The 23,683-nt window shown below is 36.1% G+C and overlaps 1 protein-coding gene across 6 annotated transcripts in view; it reads left to right on the forward strand.

Moving 5' to 3' along the window:
- Positions 1-23,683, forward strand: part of DMD (dystrophin) — a 2,671,852-nt gene that overhangs the window by 1,767,071 nt on the left and 881,098 nt on the right. For all 6 annotated transcript variants that reach the window (XM_070365439.1, XM_070365442.1, XM_070365443.1 and 3 more), the window contains one exon: positions 12,318-12,493. In XM_070365439.1, coding sequence (XP_070221540.1) covers positions 12,318-12,493 — 176 coding nt within the window. The remainder of the gene's footprint in view (positions 1-12,317; positions 12,494-23,683) is intronic.

Raw genomic sequence — 23,683 nt, forward strand, 5'->3', positions numbered from 1 at the left:
ACAGAGACATTTTCGTACTTTAAAAAAAAGTTGTCTTCAAACTCTATTGAAAAGCACTGTTGCTGCTTAGTCAGCAGTGTGTTTCTTTTGTAAAAGCACTGCTCCCTGGACATCTTTGTCACTAATAGAAAGTGCCAAACACTTTAATTTTCTTTGCCCAGTCTCTGAAGATTGTCTCTTCAGAACCAGCACTAATTTGTTGTTTAGAAGCCTATTAGGTATTTTTAAATTGTTGTTTAGTTGCTAAGTCATGTCCAATTCTTGCCACCCCATGGACTAGAGCCCGGCAGGCTCCTTTGTCCAAGGAATTTCCCAGGCAAGAATACTGGAGTGGATTGCCGTTTCCTTCTCCATTTTATTTTATTGTATTTATTTTAAAATCTAGAAATGTAATTTAATCATTATCTTAAGACATATAATATGCTTATTCATTTAGTCATGTAGCCAATAAACTTTTACTGCTTAACATGGTGGAAAACCCAAACATTAAGAAAACAATGTCCTTGCACTAAAAGAAGCTCATAAACTTGCAACAAAAATCAGGATATTTAATTTTATATAGACTATGAAAAACATCCTACAGTTGATAGGCAGTAGGATTTTGCAGGCTAGATGGCTTCTAGTTGAAATTTTATTTATAAACGTGATAATATTTGGAGTGTGTTTTCATTTATGCATGTAACAGATGTGATTTGAGCACTGTGTAGCAGGCACTTTGCTAGGCACTAAGAAAAACAGTGATGATTCTCTCTCCCGAAGCTCATAGTCTAATGGAATGGAGTGAAAGAATTGCATAAGTAGACATGAGGGTATTTGTGATGGAGAGAGGGGAATGGCAAAGGTCTAGGGAATTGCCAAGGAATCACTGTGAGTTGTCCACGGATGAAGAATTGAAGAGTCAGTTGAGAAGCCTAGAAAGTTTTCTCATCCCAGAATGGTATGAGGTTCTGATTATTACCTAAATTATTTGGGCTTCATTAAGCAGATCCTGAGAATTCAGTATATATGTCTGAGCAGGAAACCAACCACCAGAACTGCCCTTCAGGAGAATTAATCTGGAAAGGGTAAGTATGATGTTTTGGTGTGAGAAGTGGTGAAGCAAAACAGGAGGAAGCATGACTAACATAGTGAAGCGTGGTGAACAACCAGCAGAGGAGGGGGAAGTAGCAGTGATAACTGGGCAGAAGGTATAACAGAATCAATAGGACTTGAATGGGGGAAAAGAAAGAAAGGAATAAAACAAAGATGAATTGGCAGCCTGGTAAAAACAAGAGAAATCAGTTTCAAAATGATGTTAATGTTGGCTTCAACACGTTTTCTTTGAGGTTTAAGTCAAATGGAAATGCTAAGGAGTGGTTAACAAGGAGGTTTCCTGAGACATAACAAATTTAGAAAACATTAACATTTGATAATTGAATATTTTCCATTTCACAAGTTAGATTTATAAGGAAGTCGAAACCACTATAGTTGGTTTCCACCTTTTTTTTTTTTTTGCAACTATCTCTGATCTTTTAGAGATTCATGTGAGTAATTCCAGAAGTTTTCACAGAAGACTTGCTTAAGTCATCTGCTTGTTTTTTTCTTAGGTTCTTCTGGTTTGTATACAGTTTAATAAGGTACAAATTGTTGACACTGTACAAATATAATAGAATCCATTCTGTGCCTCATTTGTCTGATTTCCAGAGTATGTATGTGTTCAGTCAACAAGAGCTACAGATTTGTTTTTTGTCATCTCATCTAATTCCATGAAGGAGAAGAGCATTACCATACAACAGATAATGAGTTGGAAAATAAGAAAGCTAACCTCAGAAATCAAGGCTTAAAAAAAAGGGGGGTAGCTTTTGTTTAATGCCTGTATAACTTGGCAAGAGGGACATATAAGACTTAGTGAGGCCCAACATGTGCTTAGAGGTGGATTGTTAGTGGATGTCTTGGGGTTCTGTTATCTAAGCTAGATGTTTAAAATCAATTAATTGATGTTAGACTCAGAGATCTGTTTTTAATCCCTCTTTATCTTATTTCTGGGCCTTTCCGTTCTCAAGAGCCTTAGAAACTAAACCTTACTTTGATAACTTGTTATTTGTAGAAAGAAATGAGATTCTGGTGAAACACAATTATTTACTGTCTGTCTTCCATACTAGGGTGCTATATGTATTTCAATATTTTATTTTAACCCTTCTTCAATGGGAAACCATTCAAGAGTAGTGTCATATCTTGCCTAGTTTTATGCTCAATTAATAAGTGAATACTTCTTGAACAGTTATTATGATAAGGGGTACCAATACCTCAGGCTTTGATAATCTTAATTACCACAGCCTCTGTGTTTCTTTTCCTGATCATCTCCCCAAACCTAGATACACATAGGTACACACCCATGGTCATAACACAGTCACACAAGTGATGTGATTTTGTTTGCATAGTATCTCAGTAGTCATAATACAGCATTGTGTATAGTTATTTGCTTGTTATTCTCTCCCCCATGAAATTGAATATTGATAGGAAAATATGAACTTATTTATCATTGTAAATGGAGAAGGCAATGGCACCCCACTTCAGTACTCTTGCCTGGAAAATCCCATGGATGGAGGAGCCTAGTAGGCTGTAGTCCATGGGGTCGCGAAGAGTCGGACATGACTGAGCAACTTCACTTTCACTTTTCACTTTCATGCATTGGAGAAGGAAATGGCAACCCACTCCAGTGTTCTTGCCTGGAGAATCCCAGGGACGGGGGAGCCTGGTGGGCTGCCGTATATGGGGTCTCACAGAGTCGGACCCGACTGAAGTGACTTAGCAGCAGTAGCATCATTGTAAAGGCATCAGATACAAAATGTTGGGTTGGCCAAAATTTTATTCCAGTGTTTTTGTAACCCAAAGGAAGTTTTTGGCCAACCCAAAAGTTACCTATTTGTTGGAGTGAATCAAATTGGAGAGAACACTTACCTGCATTGAACAATTACGTACACTAAGCAGTCGTTTCGGAGAAGGCAATGGCACCCCACTCCAGTACTCTTGCCTGGAAAATCCCATGGATGGAGGAGCCTGGTGGGCTGCAGTCCATGGGGTCGCTAAGAGTCGGACAAGACTCAGCGACTTTGCTTTCACTTTTCACTTTTCACTTTCCTGCATTGGAGAAGGCAATGGCAACCCACTCCAGTGTTCTTGCCTGGAGAATCTCAGGGACAGGGAAGCCTCGTGGGCTGCCGTCTATGGGGTCGCACAGAGTCGGACACGACTTAGCAGCAGCAGCAGCAGCAAGCAGTCATTTAGAGATTATGCCACAGTTTAAAGCACATAGTATTCCTTTGAGTACAGAAAAGGAGTTTAAGGAACAAGTTTAATTCCTGATCTCTTAGAAAGCCACATGAATATATTTTAAATCATCTTTGTCCAGTGATTTTTAGCAATGGGTGGGTAAAAGATAGGGTATGTAGATACAACCAGTTTAATCAGAGTGATACTTTCTGTATTTTTTTTTTTTTGAAATGGAGAATTGTGCTGCCTCTCAACTTTCTACCTTATACACATCATGAGATTGATCTGTTTTGCAGCAGATGAAAAGAAAATGTTGCAGTGTAGAAACAGAGCAAGGGCTAGTCATGACATTACTCCTCTCAGTTTCCTATGTAAGCAATTGTCAAGCAAATATTCAGAGAGTCCCAAAATATATTTGGGTCATGAATGCTACCTTTGAGGTTACCCATAATGTGTTCAATGAAAATGAAAAATCCAACTACATTCAGTGCCAAGTCCACATCACAAAATTTAGACTTAGCTCTGCCAATTATAATCTCAGTTATATTTTCAATCCTAATTTTTCTTCGGGGGCTCAGTCCAGTATCTCCAACTGCCCAGTTGACATATTTTCCTTCATTCACTTCTCCACTGAATGGCTAGATCCTATCTATTGAGCTTCCAAATCTCATTTGGTTTCATTAACTTTTCTCTGTTTGTACCACTGACTCTCTGATCCATGCAACTATTTTTCTTCACCTTAACTACAGTGATAACACCTACTAGGTAGGCTTCTATTTCTATTCTAGAAATTTTCCAATCAGTCTGTTCTACTGTAGCCAATGAAGAATAACACTTAGCAAAATTCCTGGCCAGTAGGAGTTGCTGAATGAATAGTTGTTTAGTCAATGAATAACTCAATGAAAATATTTGATAAACATGGCAAGTACTAATAAGAACTTCAACTTCAGAGCCAATGCAGTTAGACAATGAGATTAAATGAGAATCAGACGTTTCCAGCCCTGAATCAATTCCATTTACACATTATTTTGCCTTTAAAAAACAATGTTGTTGCTTTTTCTATATTCTTACTGCATCTTTTCTACCCACCAAATGGTGTTTGAATAAATATTTGTGTAGCTCCAAATTGATAAGACCTCTGGAAAGAAGAATAAGGAATATAAAAATGATCTGTGTCTCCTTTCAAATATTCTATCTTAAGAGCCAGTTTTTTGGTTGTGTGTAATATATTCTATGATGAAATAGCCCATATGTTTTTTAAACTATCCTAGTAATCACGTGGAAAGAATTTTATGCCTGGAGTCATATGTTCTGTTACCAGGACCACTTAATGAGGGCAAGCATGGTCGGAGACAAGAGCCTCCTTTTGATCAGAGAAAGGTCAATTTGTTTTCTTTACAAATCTAAGTAAACAGAGAGAAAAACAGCTCTTAAATGTTCCCAGGTAGTTCTCTGAACTTCTAATGAATGATTTAGAAGCCAAGAAGGATTGAATAAATCTGTGAACCTAGAGAGGCCTAGCATTGATCATAACAAAGTAAAACCTATTAACTTTGCAAACTTGTGTGCATTATAGTAACAATTTTCTTTAAAAAGCAAGGGCCACTAATTCAAATGTCTTCAGAGGGCAGTAGAATGCATGTATACTCCACCTAAAGGCATTCAAATTATAAAAGTCCTAATACTAAAACATGTCTGAGGACAGATTTTACTTGCAGGCTTCAGTTTCAGATACCCAAAGGCAGAGACTTAACATACATACAGTTTATTCCTTTGGAATCTGCTTGAAATTGAGAAATACATGTCTGGGGGTTCCATCTCCCTGCCCCCCAGGGCATTATGTCTTAGGAAAGAAATAAAAAGGAAGAATAAACAGCCTGAGATAATCTCATAAAGCATGTGGTACTTAAAGTAATTTATGATGAATTCATTTGGTATCCACATTAATAGCAGTGATAATAATGAATGTATGTATCTGATGTGGATGAGATAAATACCTCCAAAGGAAATTTTATTGTAATTTGATATTAGGTAAATGTCCCATTAAAATAAATCACTACTGTACATAATTTTCCTTTAATTCATTGGCAGGGTGTTTGCTTTGGAAAAGGCACAGTCTAATTCTAGTTTCAGGAGAAATTCTCATTATTCTTTTATAGCAACCATTATCAGGAGCAGATGGGGAATTGCACCAACAAACGTGTCTACTATTACACCACACAGGAAAGAGTACTAGATGAAATCTAATCAGACCCCCTCCTGCCTCCATTTCCTATAACAAACTAACAAAAACATACTTGTAGTTTTAGTGTTATTATTAGTGGCACACAATAAATCAGGACTCCCCAACCCCCATGCCATGGAACCCTACCAGTCAGGCCTATTAGGAACTGCACTGCATAGCAGGAGGGAGTGGCTAGGGAGCCAATGAAGTTTCATCTGTATTTACAGCTTTTCCTCACCGCCTGAACCATCCCCCACCTCACCCCAGTCCCTGGTGCCCAAAAGTTTGGGGACCACTGAGATAAATGTTTTGTTGTTGTTGTTTAGCCACTAAGTCCCATTCGACTCTTTTGCCACCCAGGGACTGTAGCCCACCAGGCTTCTCTGTCTAGAGGATTTCCCAGGCAAGAATACTGGGTTGCTGTTTCCTTCTCCCACACAGGAATTGAACCCGTGTCTCCTGCATTGGCAGGTGGGTTCTTTACCACTGAGCCACCAGGGAAGCCCCAATAAATGTTTACTGAAATGCAAAACAGATGAGACTAGGGGAAATACCAGGCTAACAAGGTGCATTTTACTTTTGATTGATCGTCTGCAAAGGCTGCTCCTCTCTGATTTGGTTGGCAAGTCACAAATAAAAGGTCTGTAGGTCTTTAACTAAAAGTAGAATCTGAGGTACACTTCAAATGTGAAGACATTTTATGGTTCAAAGAAGAAAAAACTCCTTCAGTACAACTTAATCCTCGGCTGTAAAGTCTAATACAGACATGAGTGCTACCAATGAATGACACTAACTGTAAATATTTTGTGACTACCTATGCAGAGGGGAGGCCCTGAGTTCTCTCTGGGCTCTTAAGGGCCCCAAAGAAGAGGGAACGTTTAAGCTGAGCATTACAGACAGGTTATGAGTTTGATCTGCAAAACTTAGGACAGTCAAGGAAGTAGGAAGCCTTTCAGTTTTTACTGGGAGTTGGGGTTAAGGTTGGAAGTGAGGAGCAGCTATAGAGAATGCTGCAGAGGCAGAGGAGAGAAGAGGCTGTACAGGCACGTTACACTTTGCCTGGTAGGCTGGTATTTGGACTTTATATTGCAGTAAATATGTAGGCATCATTCTTGATCTCCTCATTCTGGGCTCCAGACCTTGATTCTTGCCTCCTGCATCTTTTTTACTGAAAAATTACCATTTTTCACTTTTTTTCAATCCTTTTTTACTTTTTTTCAATCCTTTTTTGTGTACTTCTTTCTCCCTCACTCTTGCCTCACTCTTGGATTTCTCCCATTTTTGCCATCTTTCAATTCTTGTCACTCTCCTCATGAGATGCTCTTACAGGATCATCAGGTCTTCCATGAGAATAGAATCATCTAGCCCATGAGTAGGCTAGATTGATTGTGTCCTGTTGGTAAGCCTGCTATTTTGCTTTAGTCTTTGTATTGCTTCCTTACAAAAATTATTTATCATCAAATAATAATGTCAAAAGATACTTTCTGAGCATGTTAAAACCTCTGAAGACAGTTGTGACTACATAGTGTAAGAATTAACATGAGAGGCAAACGTGTCCAGTTTATCTCTGAGTAAAGGACCAGAAATAATTTTTCAGACTCTGAGTTGAATTCTAGGGACTGACAAAGAGGAACAGTAGCAATGAGCTTAAGACAGAGTAAAGCAGAAGGTAAAAGAGGATGAAATTGCACCATAAATTTCCATCTGGCAGTTTCACAAGTCTCTAAAGTATCCATATCATTGCATGTTTTCTCTTGACCAGTGAGCAAACTGAGGCAACAATTAATCTGTCTCAAAATAAAACCTTAGCAGAACCACCAGTAAATCACAAGATTAGATTTTCGATATGTCCACTTATTCAGCAAAGGTTTGTTTTTCTCTCCTGTTTCCCTCAATCTTTACCTTTTTTCCCAGTCACTTTTTGTCTCTTCTGTTTTCCTGTTCTGCCTAGTTTGTGATATTCTGCCAGTTCTTTATCTCCTACGTAGCTTATCCAATTTGTCATTGTACAATTCCCTGTAACTGCTTCTTAGCTTCTTCTTTTTCTTCATCTGTCACATTTTATTTTCTGTTGATTTTGTTTTCATGCAGTTTTGGAAGGTTTTGCACATATGCTTTTTTAAATTTATGCAGTCTTTTCATATAAGATGTACTAGTTTCTTTGTCTCATCTTTTCCTTCTATAAAAACGTAGCTGTTCTTCCTTGCCTGTAATTCTTCTCTTCCCTCAATTTGACCAGACTTGGAGGATTGAGATATATGTATCACTTTCTATAATTTAGGAAATTTTCTCTATTCAAAAGGCATACAAGAAGTAAATAATAATGCTGTAACTCTAAAACATGCCCCTCCTATGCCACTGCCTGCTCCACATATTTATTGCCTAACCTTTCTCTAATAATGTATCTGCTTTGTACACCTTTGTCCTCTTATACCCAGAGATTCTGCTGCAGCTGGTTTACTGTGAAATTCTGGGCTTTTATATTTTGAAAAACCTCCCTAGGGAAGTCTGATAAGGAGTCATTATTAAGAATGATGCTTTAATATTAGAATCAAAACACAATAAGCTTTCTAAGGGATGATGAGTAATCCAATCAATTTAATTACGATTTTTTTCTATCCCAAACTCAGACTAGATGTTAATTGCTAGAGAAATAGGTAAGGATGCCTAGGACAACAGAACATGAATGTGGTATCAGAGCTTAGAAATTTCAGCGGTAGTGAATAATTTAGCACTTAAAAAAATTAGAAGTTATAGAATGAAAATTAATTTGTTTTGCCCTAAGTGAATAAAGTTGATTGAGGTTTTCCATTTAGTTGTGTAAATCAAGTCACGTCTTCAGGTGGAGCAGCTAACTGTGAAACAACATGTACAAGTTTTAACTTCCTGTTTGGGTCCATTATTTTGCCTTCTTAGGCTTTATTATTGAAAATTCTCCTCAGATTGATCATACACTGTAAATACTTCTCCTGATTACAAAATCTCTTCACACAAATGCAATAGACTATTTAATGAGCTCTCTTTCACAAAATAAAAAAAAAAAATTCTGAAAGCCCTGATTTGGGACTCTACATAAAATGAGATTTAGATCTAACAATTTTAAGTTATTGCTTCATTCTTAGCTACTCAGTTCTATCACCTATCTGGGAAATGAAAATAATAAAACCCATGTTGATTCTACAATTGGATTGTAAAAGTCACTGTAGCCATCAGCCATGAAGTGGAAGAACTGAGATCAAAAATACAAAGCAAGATGCCTGAGATAAAAATTGTGACGTTTCATTAATTTATAGCATTATAAACCAGCAGTAAGAATTCTTTGATTCGTTAACAAAGGTTCAGAAGGCATTCACTCTATCATCTTATTACTCAGTGTGTTGTTCCCACACTAGACGCTTGTTAGAAGCTGAAAATTCGGGGCCCTCCTTAGACCTACTGGATTAGAATCAACAGTTTAGCAAGATCTCTAGGAGATGTGCACATTGAAGTTTGAGATGCATTGCTATAGCACACATCTTACAGGTGTTCCATGCATTATTCAAAATTAATTTATTTATTTTAATTGGAGGCTAATTACATTACAATATTGTAGTGATTTTTGCCATACATTGACATGAATCAGCCATGGGTGTACATGTGTTCCCCATCCTGAACCCCCCTCCCACCTCCCTCCCCATCCCATCCCTCAGGGTCATCCCAGTGCACCAGCCCTGAGAACCCTGTCTCATACATCGAACCTGGACTGGCAATCTATTTCACATATGGTAATATACATGTTTCAATGCTATTCTCTCAATCATCCCACCCTTGCCTTCTCCCACAGAGTCCAAAAGTCTGTTCTTTACATCTGTGTCTCTTTTGCTGTCTCACATATAGGGTCATCATTACCATCTTCCTAAATTCCATATGCATACATTAATATACTGTATTGATGTTTTTCTTTCTGACTTACTTCACTCTGTATAATAGGCTCCAGTTTCATCCACCTCATTAGAACTGATTCAAATGCATTCTTTTTAATAGCTGTGTAATATTTCATTGTGTATATGTACCACAGCTTTCTTATCCATTCATCTGCTGATGGACATGTAGGTTGCTTCCATGTCCTATGTAAACAGTGCTGCAATGAATATTGGGATACATGTGTCTCTTTTACTTCTGGTTTCCTTGGTGTGTATGCCCAGCAGTAGGATTGCTGGGTCATATGGCAATTCTGTTTCCAGTTTTTTAAGGAATTTCCACACTGTTCTCCATAGTGGCTGTACTAGTTTGAATTTTTAAAAAGTATCTCTAACAGCCGTGGGTATTGGACACAATTGGAGGTACAAATTAGAGTCATCATCTTTCTCCTGTAACTGCCTCCCTGACTCTGGTGTTCTAGGCAAAGATTTCCCCATTTCAGTAGTCATTCATGATTGCTGGATCCAGCTAGTTCCCTAACCTTCTTAATTGTGCCTTAACAGTTCATGTTACTTCTCGCCTTTCTGTTCTACTGCATTGTCTAAACTCTAGGTTTAGCCCCAATACCCACCTTGCAGACTCCTGTCCTGGCTGTTTTACCAGTGTCCCTGCTTTAACATTAGCCTAAACTTTGCCCCAGAATCACCTCCGAACACAGCTCTAGCTCCCACACCCCTGTCCTTCAGTCATTTTCTGTTGCTCTCCACTGAATTGCAAAGTCTTTAATAAAAAGCAGAGTCCTCTCTGCCCAAGCCCACTATTAATCCAGGGCTACACCTCTCCATAGACTTCCACTCTCATACAGTGACATAGAGCCCAAGTGTGTACTTGAGATCAGATCACAGAAATTCCACACCATAGGCTAGCCTTCTGCTATCCTCTTGTGGCTCTGACCAAACATGTCCCTAAGGCCTACCCATTCTTTCAGTTCCAAATTACCCACCATGGTCTCTCCTTTTCATCCTTCCACTGAAGTCATTTCTCTTCTAATCTGTCATTTATAATTACTTATCTAATCTGTCTGATCGCCTTGCTTACTGTCTTACTGAATATAATATAGCAAATTATCCTTCACACTTATGTCTAATCTTCTCAGCTATATTTTTTACTGCCTAAAACCTAGAAACTTGTATGCACGTCTTGGAATCTCTAGGAGATCCAATGATAAGTATTAATACTAATGATACCATGATAATTATGAGCACTCCTCTTCATCCACTTTCTGCATTCATAGATTCATGCATTCATTCAACAGATACTTACTGAAATCTCTCATGAACCAGATGTGGTAGTAAGTGTCAGGAATAAGACCAAATAGGACACCATCTCTGACTTCAAGGAATTTATGGTATAATCTGAATATAGACACAATTTGTTATGAATGGGGCTACCTGTTACTAAGCAGTGACTGTCATATGCAACACTGATCTGAACAGATGTTCAGAGTGGAATATAAATAATGGAGCAAAATCAACTAGTTGCAAGGAAGTATCATGTGTTCGTTAGAGCACATCTCATGCTCACTTAAGAGAGTATGATCAGGAAAGCTTATGAATAGTTCAGTGACTGTGCATAGTTTTATAATCATTGTGAGGTAATATGTTCCTAGAATAATTGCCTGTTCCCATTTTTGTGGATTTAATGAGTCTTTTAACTGCTGAAGACATACTATCCAAAATTCTAGTATTTAAAATAATAATACATGAAAGCAGTAGAAAACAAAAATCCAACAAGTTTATCCGTAATGAGAATCTAAAGGAGATTTGACCCAGTCTTAGAAAACAGGCATTGATTCATTCATTTGGCAGGCATGTGTTGGAGTTTGTATGTACTTGGTTTGGGGCAGGAGAATATAAGAATATTAAGTTAACTAGAATCATATGTTCAGGAAAGTGTTCTGAACACTGACTGTCTCATCTATACATAAAGATTTGTGAGTCCTTTAGACTGAAATATGGCAGATATCTCAAGTTCTCATATTATTTCATTTTGTAAACATCAGATTTAGTTATGGGTTACTGTAATTGCCTTACAAATTCTATATTACCTTATTTTTTAAAAAATGCTAGAGTGCTATTTTTATTTCATAGCAAAAGGCATTTTTAATACATATTTTGTTGTAATAGTCTTTTTTAATAAAGCAATTTTTCTGAAACTCTTTAAATTTCATTCAGGATAAAAAGTAGAAGATGCTTAAGCTTGACACCATCAATGACTTATAAAAATGTTCCAGTGGCTATAGATTATTTTTAAATTTATCTCTGTACCTTAGGGATTTCTTGATAGGCTGTCCCTGAAAGCAATTAATTCTAATTTTTATGAGGTTTTATAATGCAAAATACATGGATGGAAACATTCTGAAATAAATTTCCTTCTTATATAGTCATGAATGTTTGTTTAAATATCTCTAGAGGTTTTTAAAAAAATACTCTGGCTAAACTGTGCTTGTTCTTTTTCACCTCTCACATAGACAGTCTCGAAGAAATCTAAATAGTTCCTTCATGTTTAAATTTTACAACACTTCATAGACTATTAAACATGGAACATCCTTGTGGGGACAAGAAATCGAATTTGCTCTTGAGAAGGTTTCCAACTAATTGATTTGTAGGACATTATAACATCCTCCAGCTGACAAGCTTTACAAACATAAAACCTGGAGCTGAACTGAGAGGGCGCTTTTTTCCTGACACATAAAAGGTGTCTTTCTGTCTTGTCTCCTTTGGATATGGGCATGTCAGTTTCATAGAGAAACTTTCACATTGAGCTTTTTTATTTCTTTCTCCCCCAGTAGAACTGCATGGGGTAGCACATTGTTTAATCTTTTCTCAAATAAAAGGACGCGGGGCTTCATCTTTGTCTTTGCCTTTTTGGTATCTCACAGGAACTCCAGGATGGCATCGGGCAGCGGCAAACTGTTGTCAGAGTATTGAATGCAACTGGGGAAGAAATAATTCAGCAGTCCTCAAAAATAGATGCCAGTATTCTACAAGAAAAATTGGGAAGCCTGAATCTGCGGTGGCAGGAGGTCTGCAAACAGCTGGCCGAGAGAAAAAAGAGGTAGGGTGACAGATTAAAATAGGAATGCTAAAATTTTAGCGGAGCTGTTTAAGCTGCCCTTAAAAGAAAAATAAAAGATTTTGTGAAAGATTCGAACCAGGGTGAAAAGCACTAACATTAAGGATTCCATCAACACTTAATAGCAATAATGAACTTGCTCTTTCTTTTCCTTGAATAATATAATATGTAACTGTTGCTAGTTAAATAGGCAGTGCTTTTTGACTATTTTAAGCTTTGAAGTTTGTGTTAAAAATCACACATGATTGTTTAAATATGAATGTCTTCAGTATATTCCAATTTTCACAAGCTGCATCTCAGTTATTTTTTTTTAAGGAAGATGAGAAAAGGATGTTATAAATGACTATTTTGTAGGAAAAGTTGCTATTTGGCTAGATTGTTTAACAGCTACAAATATGACTTACGATGCTGAAAAGCATGATAGTCATATTTACCTTTTAGCTCCACTACATTTCTTAGCACATTCTTGAAGAAGGACTTGGGCTGAAATGTTCAAATCTACAGGGGAAAACACAACCTTAGAGATGTTATTGTTGAATTCAATCATCATTTAACTTTCCTTTGAAATGTATTGAAAGCACAAAAAGCCAAGTGTGTGCTGCTGCAGCTGGAAAACATACATATTTTTATAAGCAGGGTTTTGTATTATGCTACCAGTTGTTGCTAATGTTTCCTATTTCATAAAGGAGGACTTGCCCTTTATTTACCAAATGAGACTATTGTCATGAACAGTGAAAACTCAGTTCTATTGCCAAGCTCTTTCTTCCTACCTATCATCTACATAATAGGTGGATTTTAATATTCAGAAATCTAGAATAACTCACTGATGAGCATCTTTGGTGAGGATGTATTAGAAAGGTTTTGGAACTGTGTCCATTGTCTTTGCCCACCTCTTCTGGCCACCTTTGCTCCTTTTGCATTATTCAGAAAGTGGATACAATTCATACTGCTGTAGAAAATGAACATATTAGTTGACCTACACACACACGTGCATGCACACACACACACATACACAGACAAATCTTACTAAAGTTAAATAATAGCATCATCTAAAAACATTTTCATTTTAAATTTTAGTTTAGAAAATACTGGAGTACCTATACATATGAGTGAGTGAGTATTGCTTGCTCAGTTATGTCAAACTCTTTGCCACCCCATAGATTGTAACCCACTAGGCTCTTCTGTCCATGGGATTATCCAGGCAAGAATACTAGAGTGAGTTGCCATTTCCTTTTCTAGGGAATATATACATAGACATAGACATAAAATAAAGACCCATGCTTTGTAGTTATATTTCTTCCTTGGGAAAGTCATACACTTTTTTTTTCCCCAAATTGAAATCCTTCTATTAAATACACAAATATTCCATTATTTAAACAGCTGATATATTTACACTATTGGCAGGTTTAAACCTGTATAACATCATTTCTGCACTAGACCCAATCTAGTCTAAAATAAGACATTAAGAAATGGGAAAATTAAGGAAAATTGAATAACATGCTATAAAAATATATCTTCATAAAATGGATTAAATTGACTGGAGGATTATTTTTTCATTATTGTATATAAAATGTTGTTTCTCAGTTTGAAGTATCTTACTCATATAATATTTGAGTAAAGCCTTTTAAAAATATTTTCTGTAACTTCTTACCTGAGTTTTCAAATTTTTATTATTGGTCATTGACTTCCAAATGCAAATTATAACTTACAAATGTTGATAGGATAATATACCTGTTTCACTAAATAAGTCTAAAATTTAAGGTCCTTCTAAGCTTATAAGAAATTGATGTACACTGACTGTGTTGTGAAATATTACACACATTGTAGGTTAATTACAACAAGTAGGGATTTGGCTGTAATTGGGTAGGAAAAAATTCTCCCATTTAAACGTTCTGACCTACATTAAACATTGTACTTTTGTTCCTTAAAAAGTTAAGATCAGCTTCCTTGAGGTTTTATTTTTCCTCTAAACTCAGCTTTTAAAGTTGTCTACTTCATGCTACATTTTAAAAATAGATGTTAGCATATTTAAATTTCCACTGAGATCAGTTTTGTGGCAAACTCAGGATTTTTGTATCATTTAAATTTTATGAAATATAAAAGAGTAATAAAATGTAAGTGCCATTTCTACAAATACACTTACAGCTATTGCTAAGCACCTAGTACAAATAAAGTAAAACTAAATAAAATAATATTTTATAAAGAACATGTTAACATAACAATCATGGGAGGACTTGTAATCATGAAACTATTATTAATCAGTGGTGTGCTTTCAGTGTAACCCAAGCAGAAGTTACAAAGAAATAGATTATTGCACAGGTGAAAAATAAGATGACTGTTCCAGTTGACAACAGTATTCTTAGTTTACAGGCGGGATTTAAATACAGCTATTGAAATGTCTAATGTTTCTTAGCCCGTGTACACCCATGAAAGAAAGTGTATAATCTAAGTGATTAAAGTCTACAAAAACTATGTGAAGCTTTATAGCTACATAACTTTAGACATTTCTCTTTGAAAATGTAAGATATCAGAAATATGAGAAGAAAATTCTCAGAAATTTCAAATAGCAGCAGACATCCATTAAAGTTAGTCTGTGGTGGAAGTAAATGAAGTATAAAATATAGCCAATTAGCTGTTCAATTTAATATAGAAAATTCACTGTTGCCTCGATTATGTAGTAGAGGAACTGAATAACATCTATAGTTTTAAGGCTGATAATAATGAGTTTAATGATGACTTAGCCATCAAAATGGTCTTTGTAAATGGAGAAGATATAAACAAAAACCTATTGACCATAAAGGGAAGTCATAGGTTAAAACAAAGCAATCCTGTGTATGAAGACTCTTAAGCCTTGGTTCACTGATAGAAGTCAAGGGGTGCCATGAACTTGAATGGGAGGAAATACCTCTTTGTTTTCACTAACTTCTTAACTGAAGTTGAATATCCCCTTGCATTTGAATATAGACAATAAACCAGAGCAATGCTAGCAGTATCTGAAATCACAGATGTTTCCATATCTCATTAGAATTGTCACATGTATCTCAAAATATGGTTCATGCTTATCACTACTTCAAAACCGTAGTAGGTATTAAATCTACCACAGTATCTTATTAATGTGTTAATAATAAGCAAACAGGCATTACTGTGTCACAAATGTGTTTCTAATAGTCTTAAAACTGTACTTCAATATAATTGACTTCCTTTGGAGTCCTGTGTATTTTATATTATGAATTTAAAAACATTATTCTGGAAGTCCCAGATTTCACCAGATTGCCAAAAGAGTTCATAGCACTGAAAAAAAAAAAAAAGACCCCACTATTTCTAATCAGTTGTTCATTTATCTGCCCAGACCTCATTATCATATAATATAGTTTTACTCCTTTTGATGGTATAGTCGCTGTCCTCAAACATTCCTTTATCCTGGAATATTCCAGGAGATATACCAGTCAAGGGAATGTGGGTAGGCAGGCCTTCAAGCAATGGATTGCTGACACCACAAAAAATTGTATTTTACTTAGAATAATGTTAATTGATAAAAAAATTGAATGAAAGAGGGAAGCAATGTAGTGGGAGGCAGAATCCCTAAATTAAGGAATCTCTGAATCATTGCCCATAGCAATAAAAAATGATCTGTCCTTTTTTCTTTTGACAAGTATGATATTACTTCCTCCATTTCACAGACAGGACAATTATTGTACTAACATATATTGAGGAATAACAATTTTAATTTAAATGTTACTTAATTAAAAATGGGGCTTGAAATTTTTCTTTTTGAATATCATTTATAGTGAAAAATTTTAAGCATGTGGAAAAGTTGAAGTAAAGTAGCAAAATGAATGCCCATATACCCTCCTCTCTTCCTCCTATATTTCTAGATTCAGCAATTAACATTTCACCATATATGTTCTTTCTCTCTGTTTGTCTCTATCTCCCCCATATCTGCCTTCCTGTAATACAGGAAATAATATGCAGACACAAATTTTTGTTGTCTTTACATTTGCATATAAATTATAAACACTCCTATACTTAACCACTGAATATTTCAGCATGCATCTCCTTGGAATAACGACTTGCCACATATAACCATGCTTGTTTACCATGCTTGAGAAAATTTAAAATAACACTAAATTATTATTTAGTGTCTTGTCCATGCATCTTTTTGAATTAGAGTTTTCTCCAGATATATGCCCCAGAGTGGGATTGCAGGATCATATGGCAAATCTATGTTTAGGTTTTTTAAGGACCCTCCATACCTCATTGTGGACTTCCCTGGTGGCTCAGACGGTAAAGCATCTGTCTACGATGCAGGAGACCTGGGTTCGATCCCTGGGTTGGGAAGATCCCCTGGAGAAGGAAATGGCAATCCACTTGAGTACTATTGCCTGGAAAATCCCATGGACAGAGGAGCCTGGTAGGCTACAGTCCTGGGGTCGCAAAGAGTCAAACACGACTGAGGGACTTCACTTTTACCTTTCACTTTCATACCTCATTGTAGTTCTGATTTGCATTTCTCTAATAATTAGTGATGCTGTGTATCTTTTTGTGTGCCTCTTGGCCATCTATATGTCTTCTTTGGAGAAATGTCTATTTAGGTCTGCTGCCTATTTTTTTTATTGTTGTCATTGTTGTTATCTTTTTTTTTTTTAATTGAGCTGCACAAATTATTTGTATATTTTGGAGATTGATCAGTCACATTGTTTGCAAATGTATTCTCCCATTCTATGGGTTGTCTTTTTGTGTTATGATTGCCTTTGCTATGCAAAAACTTTTAAGTTTAATTAGGTCCCATTTGTTTATTTTTGTTTTCATTTTTGTTCTTCTAGGAGGTTGGTCCAAAAAGATATCGCTGGGATTTATGTCAAAGAGTTTTCTGCTCATGTTTTTCTCTAGAAGTTTTATAGTATCCAGTCTTATATTTAGGTTTTTAATCCATTTTGAGTTTATTTTTGTATATGGTGTAAAAGAATATTCTAATTGCTTTATTTTTTAATATGTAGCTGTCCAGTTTTCCCAGCACCACTTGTTGAAGAGAATGTCTTTGCCTCATTTTATAATAGCTTAATTGACCATATGTGTGTGGATTAATTTCTGGGCTTTCTATCATGTTCCATTAGTCTACATGTCTGTTTTTGTGTCAATACCATACTCTTTTGATAACTGTAGGTTTCTAGCATAGTCTGAAGTCAGGGAGCCTGATTCCTCCAGCTCCTTTTTTTCTCCCCTCAAGATTGCTTTAGTTATTCAAGGTCTCTTGTGTCTCCATGCTGCTGCTAAGTCGCTTCAGTCATGTCCGACTCTGTGCAACCCCATAGACGGAAGCCCACCAGGCTCCCCCGTCCCTGGGATTCTCCAGGCAAGAACACTGGAGTGGGTTGTGTCTCCATACAAATATTAAAAATTGTTGTTCCAGTTTTATGAAAAATTCCACTGATAATTTGATAGGGATTGCATTGAATCTGTATATTGTTTTGAGTAGAATGGTTATTTTAACAGTATTGATTCTTCCTGTCTAAGAACACACAGTCTATATTGCCATCTATTTTCATTGTCTTAGTTTCTTTTGTCAGAGTCTTTTAGTTTTTAGAGTACAGGTCTTTTGCCTCCTTATATAGGTATTCCTAGATATTTTATTCTTTCTATACAATGGTAAATTGGATTGTTTCCTTAATTTCCTTTCTAACATTTTATTGTTAGTTTATAGAAATGCAATAGATTTCTGTATATTAATTTTGTATTCAGCAACTACCAAATTCATTGATGAGCTCTAGAAGTTTTCTAGTACTTCTATAGGATTTTCTTTGTATAGCAATGTGTCATCTGCAAACAGAGTTTTGCCACTTATTTTCCAATTTGAATTGAATTTACCTTCTATTTTCTATATTTCTTATAAACTGGAAGTTGAGTTTAGGTGAAACTTAAAAAGATACAAGTCAAATGTTTTTGTCAAGAGTACTTCATATAGGATGCTATGTAATGTGTAGCACATCAGGACATGTGTAATATGAAGTATTTCCCACTCCATCTGCTGCTAAGTTCGATCACTTGGTTAAGGTGGCAACCATTAGATATTGAATTAGAAAGTAATATATTTTTATTTGAAATTACTAAATCATCTAATGGCTTTCCTACCCATTGATGTAATCCATGGATTCCCAAATCCAGTTGTTACAATGGGGATACAAAATTATTATTTTCCTAATTCTGACTTGATTCTGCAAACTGGTTTCTTCTATTAAAAAAATAAAACATTTCCTTTTTTTCTCTCTTTGTTCACAATATGGATTTATGGATTCTTATTTATTCAATATGCTATAATGAATTAGTTATCATTCCTGTTGATGCTCACCTTGACCAAATTTAACCAGTGGGAGTTCATTCAAGCTTTCTCCTTAAATGTCCCAGGCTCACCTTGTATTTTCCCTGCCCAGGGTATGGTATCAACAATTCTCCAAGGGTCTCTGATAGGCTGGAGAATGTTACATAGAAACCAGGACCTGGGCAGTAACGCCTTCTCAAAGGAATTCTGGTGCATTTATGGCAAGCAGTACCAGGTGAAAAATTGTTTTCATGTTACTTTTGCAAGGATGCAGACATCTCTATCAACAGAATACATCAAAATCCAAAGAAAGGCTAAGCATATTAAAAATCCCTTACTGTGTTAGATTCATGTAAAAGCAGTAAGTTCTTACTCATTTCAGTGTCTTTACTGCTGAATTTTTGAACAAAAGTTTACCTGTATATAATCTATGCTAGTTTGCCAAGGAAATTAATGGCATAAATGAGCTGATGGGAGACATTTCTGAATGTACTTAAGGGAAGAAATTGTTTTTTAAAGACCTTAGCTCATTGTTTGCATGCAAATGGATGCTATTAATTAGAAATGAGCCTTATCTAATTCATTAAAGTAGGCCTAGTAGGACCTCTTCTTGCAAACCTCCATTGGCAATTCATATTACTCCATTCACCCTTTTTTAAAACAACTGTTTTAAGTCTTCCTTAATTTTGGCTTCTCCCTAATTCAGATGCCCCTAACAAAATAGTCTTCATATAACACTTCATTTTCTACAAAATGAAAACCAAAATTTTACTAAAATTCACAAGTCTCTTCACAGGGTATGCCATATTTTAAATGTAGTCCATGTAGGCATGTAAACCAGTGCTAAAATGCTTCTCACACATTCACCCTTGGTCCCCAGGATTTCTCCACCCTCGACTCTAGTCTATTTGCTCTATCCTTTAACTTCCTGGTTTCCTATCATCAGTTTTAATTCTGACTCTTCATCCAGCCCAGAGTCAGTGCTCACAAGCTAAATCTAGCTTAGAATGTAAGTGGTGTGTTTACATAGGCACTGTCACAAAATAATTGCCAATGGTTAAAAATTCAGGCTTCATATCTTAAAAAAAAAGAATATCTCTTTTTGAAAACTTATATCTGACTACTATGTATTCATTCTCACATTCTCTCAAGGCACAATCAGCTGCAACTAAGTGACAGATGTTTCAGACTTTTGCTGCTCATAGTGTAGTCTCTGGACCAGAACATAGACATCACCTGGGAGTTGCTAAGAAATACAGAATCTAATAAATCACAGTCAGCATTTTAACAAGATTCCCAGGTGATTCATGTGCACCTTAAAGTTTCAGAAGCATCAATTTGGGCAAGGAAGCTTTCTTTTCAGTTTGCCACAACTGTCCAAACTCGGTCGTTTATATTAACTGCTTTCCCATAGACATTTGACTTAATGATACTTTATATAGACCCTTAAAACTCAACATTCAGAAAACTAAGATCATGGCATCTGGTGCCATCACTCCATGGCAAATAGAAGGGGGAAAAGTGGAAACAGTGACAGATTTTCTTTTATTGGGCTCCAAAATCACTGCAGACAATGACTACAGCAATGAATTTAAAAGATGCTTACTCCTTGAAAGAAAAACTATGACAAACCTAGTCAGCATATTAAAAATCAGAGACATCACTTTGCTGGTGAAGGTCCATATAGTCAAAACCATGTTTTTTTTTTCAGTAATCATGTACAGATGTGAGTTGGACCATAAACAAGGCTGAGCCCCAAAGAATTGATGCTTTTAAACTGTGGTGTTGGAGACTCTTGAGAGTCCCTTGGACTGCAAGGAGATCAAACCAGCCAGTCCTAAAGGAAATCAACCCTGAATATTCATTGGAAGGACTGATGCTGAATCTGAAGCTCCAATATTTTGGCTATCTGATGCAAAGAGCTGACTCACTGGAAAAGACCCTGATGCTAAGAAAGATTGAGGGCAGGAGGAGGAGGAGGCAACAGAGGATGAGATGATTAGATGGCATTACTGACACAACAGACATGAGTTTGAGCAAACTCCAGGAGACAGAGAAGGACAGGCATGCCAGGCATGCTGCAGTCCATGGGGTCACAGAGAGTTGAACACAACTTAGCAACTAGGCAACAACAATATTGATGATGATGTTGGTGATGATGGTGACAGCACTTAATATTGCCAAGTGCTATTCCAGGTGCTTTACATAGCTCATGTAATCTTCATAACAACTCTATTCTTATTTCCACTTCTATAGAAGGGTGAGTGGAACACAGGGTGCTGAAGTTCTTTATCCAAGATCATATAACTAGCAAGTATTTGAAGCAAGATATAAGCCCAAATCATCTTGAGTCTAGCATTGTTAATCTAGATCCAATTTTGCATTACTTATCCTAGCTTGGACCTTTTACTAAAGATATGCTTCTGTTGGCTAAAAAAAACATATGTAAAACATAAAAATTGAGAGTTTTGCTTTATTTGGTGGACATACTGAGGATCTAAGGTCTCAGAGGGAGGCAGCATCTCAAGTAGAATACTGTTCTGAGGAAATGAGTGGGGGAGCTAGATTACATAGGAGTTATACAACAAAGGGCAAGTAGTAGGAACAAAAGATTGCTGTTAATAAAAGAAAACTAGGTATCTCAAGTTAAGGAATTCAATGCTTTTCTACTCTAGTGCAAGATGCAAAAGTCTGGGCTCACTGAAATCATTCCTTTGAAATGCACCCCAGACATTTGGGGCCAGTATCCTGTGTTTTCACATCCAAAAGTCCTGAGCCACACTTTAGGGAGTGGCTGCAATCTGATGGCTGCTTGATGGCAGCTATTCTTTGTTTCCTTCCTGAGTTCCCCCAAGGCTCATGGGCTCACTGTTGGAGGGCTGCAGTCCTTGATAATGGCGATGTCCTTTTTTACTAATATGGCAGGCAATATTTTATTTCTCACTTCCAGTTTCTGCCCACCAGCTTCTCACTTACCAAGCCCAATCCCTTAGTGGGCCACACTTAGTACAAGTGAATAGGACTTGAAGTCCATTCTGACCTATCTTTGCAACTGTATTATTGCCACCTCCACCATTTCAGCTGGTGTCTCAAGCCTAAAATGACATGACAAAGTGTTCTGTCCCTCAGCTTTTGAAAAAACTATTTAGTTTTTGTGTTAAATTCCCTTACTTTTTCCTTAAAATCCTACGTGTGCTCCAGAACCCAGCTTAAGTGCTATTTCCTTAATGAATGTTATCTGCTTTGCTCAAACAGAAGTACTTTGCTCTGTTAAGTTCTTCTTGCTCCTTTTTATAACACTCATGTAACATTTTACATATTATATGTCATATATATGCATATTTTATTTTCCCAGCAGGATTGAAAACTTCAGGAGGGCAAGGCAATATCTTATTCTCTTCTCTATAAGCCACAATACTTGGTAGAAAATCTAGTACATTGTGGATGACCAATGATTATTTTCTCTATTTAAATAGTAAGAATTTTTATGCACATTCAAATTAAACTAGGCCTTGAAACTTTACACTTGACATTGTTACATAGGTTAAAAATAGATCTACAGAGACAGAACCATTTTTTAAAATGTTTTTATAATATTACATTTCCATGGATACATTTTTAGTTCTGAAAATTAGACTTGATCAGTTTTAATCTTAAAAATCTTAGAAGTTGGGTTAATATATCATAGTTTAGGTGTTCTCTAGAATTTAATCCTCTTAAGAGAAAAGACTTCAATTTCAAGAGCTCTTTACACCAAGAAGATGCTCTTTGATTCAAACATGTTGTACATTTCTTTATATCAGTCTTATAGGATCACAACTAGTAAATTCTAGTGATTGAAGTAGGAATTAGACTTGAAACTGGATATTTTATCCTCATCAACCTATAACCAGAAGATATTTTAGATCTAATCCATATTACCAAAGAGCTATTTTTAGATTAATCACAGAGAGTCATACAGATATTATTATCCACAGGTGTCTATGGAAAAGCTCATATCTTCTCATCTGTTCTCTGGTGACTCTTGAAAAGCTTTCAAGGACATTTATAATTCTTCATCAAAAGACTATGAAAAATTAGCTTCATAGTTAATCTTTTTATGTCATATTTTATTCTTTGAAACTTGGCCAATTCTGACTAACTGGCTAGTCAGAAACTAGTCAGAAACTAGAAACTGACTAGCTGAATCCAAACATGCTGTTGCATTGACTGGTACAGACAATATCCCTATAGATGTTCTTCTATCAGCTTTTGGTTTTTTATCGACTTTTATAGGGCTGAGGAGATAGGAGTTGAAGTATGGAGGATGATCTCTGGCATGGGTCTCACAGGATAGCAGGAGTCAAATGAAGAATGAATGAACACACCAGAGAGGAAAAGTGATAGGAGCAAAATCAATGAAACAAGAAAGAGTGGATACAGTCAAGGAATACATGTAGTTCAGTATAGAGAAGCTCTCTTATATCTCCATTTATTCATCTAACTATTCTAAGCTCTTCATTTTATATGTAAAACCAACATTCTGATTCCTATTCCAAACTGAATGCTGAATATAAATAACTTAGAGGTGTTTTTGAAAATTTTTCAAGTGGACTTCCTAGAACCATGTACCTTGCCTCCCACCATTTGAGAGTATGATTTCTAAGAGTCAACTGTATGCTGTTCCCAACACATTTGTGTGAGTTATTCTTGTTTTTAGAATTTTCTTATTCAATTAAATATTATATAACCTAATAATATAGAAATGCAATGAGAAAGAAAATTGCAGTTTCTGTGAAAACTAAGTTAGATGCTTTGGAAGACTGATTAGCAAAAAATGCTGTTCAATTAGAAGTAGATGAAACAACTATTTAAAG

Source organism: Bos mutus, chromosome X (assembly GCF_027580195.1).
Source record: "Bos mutus isolate GX-2022 chromosome X, NWIPB_WYAK_1.1, whole genome shotgun sequence".
In the NCBI taxonomy this organism is placed as follows: Eukaryota; Metazoa; Chordata; class Mammalia; order Artiodactyla; family Bovidae; genus Bos; species Bos mutus.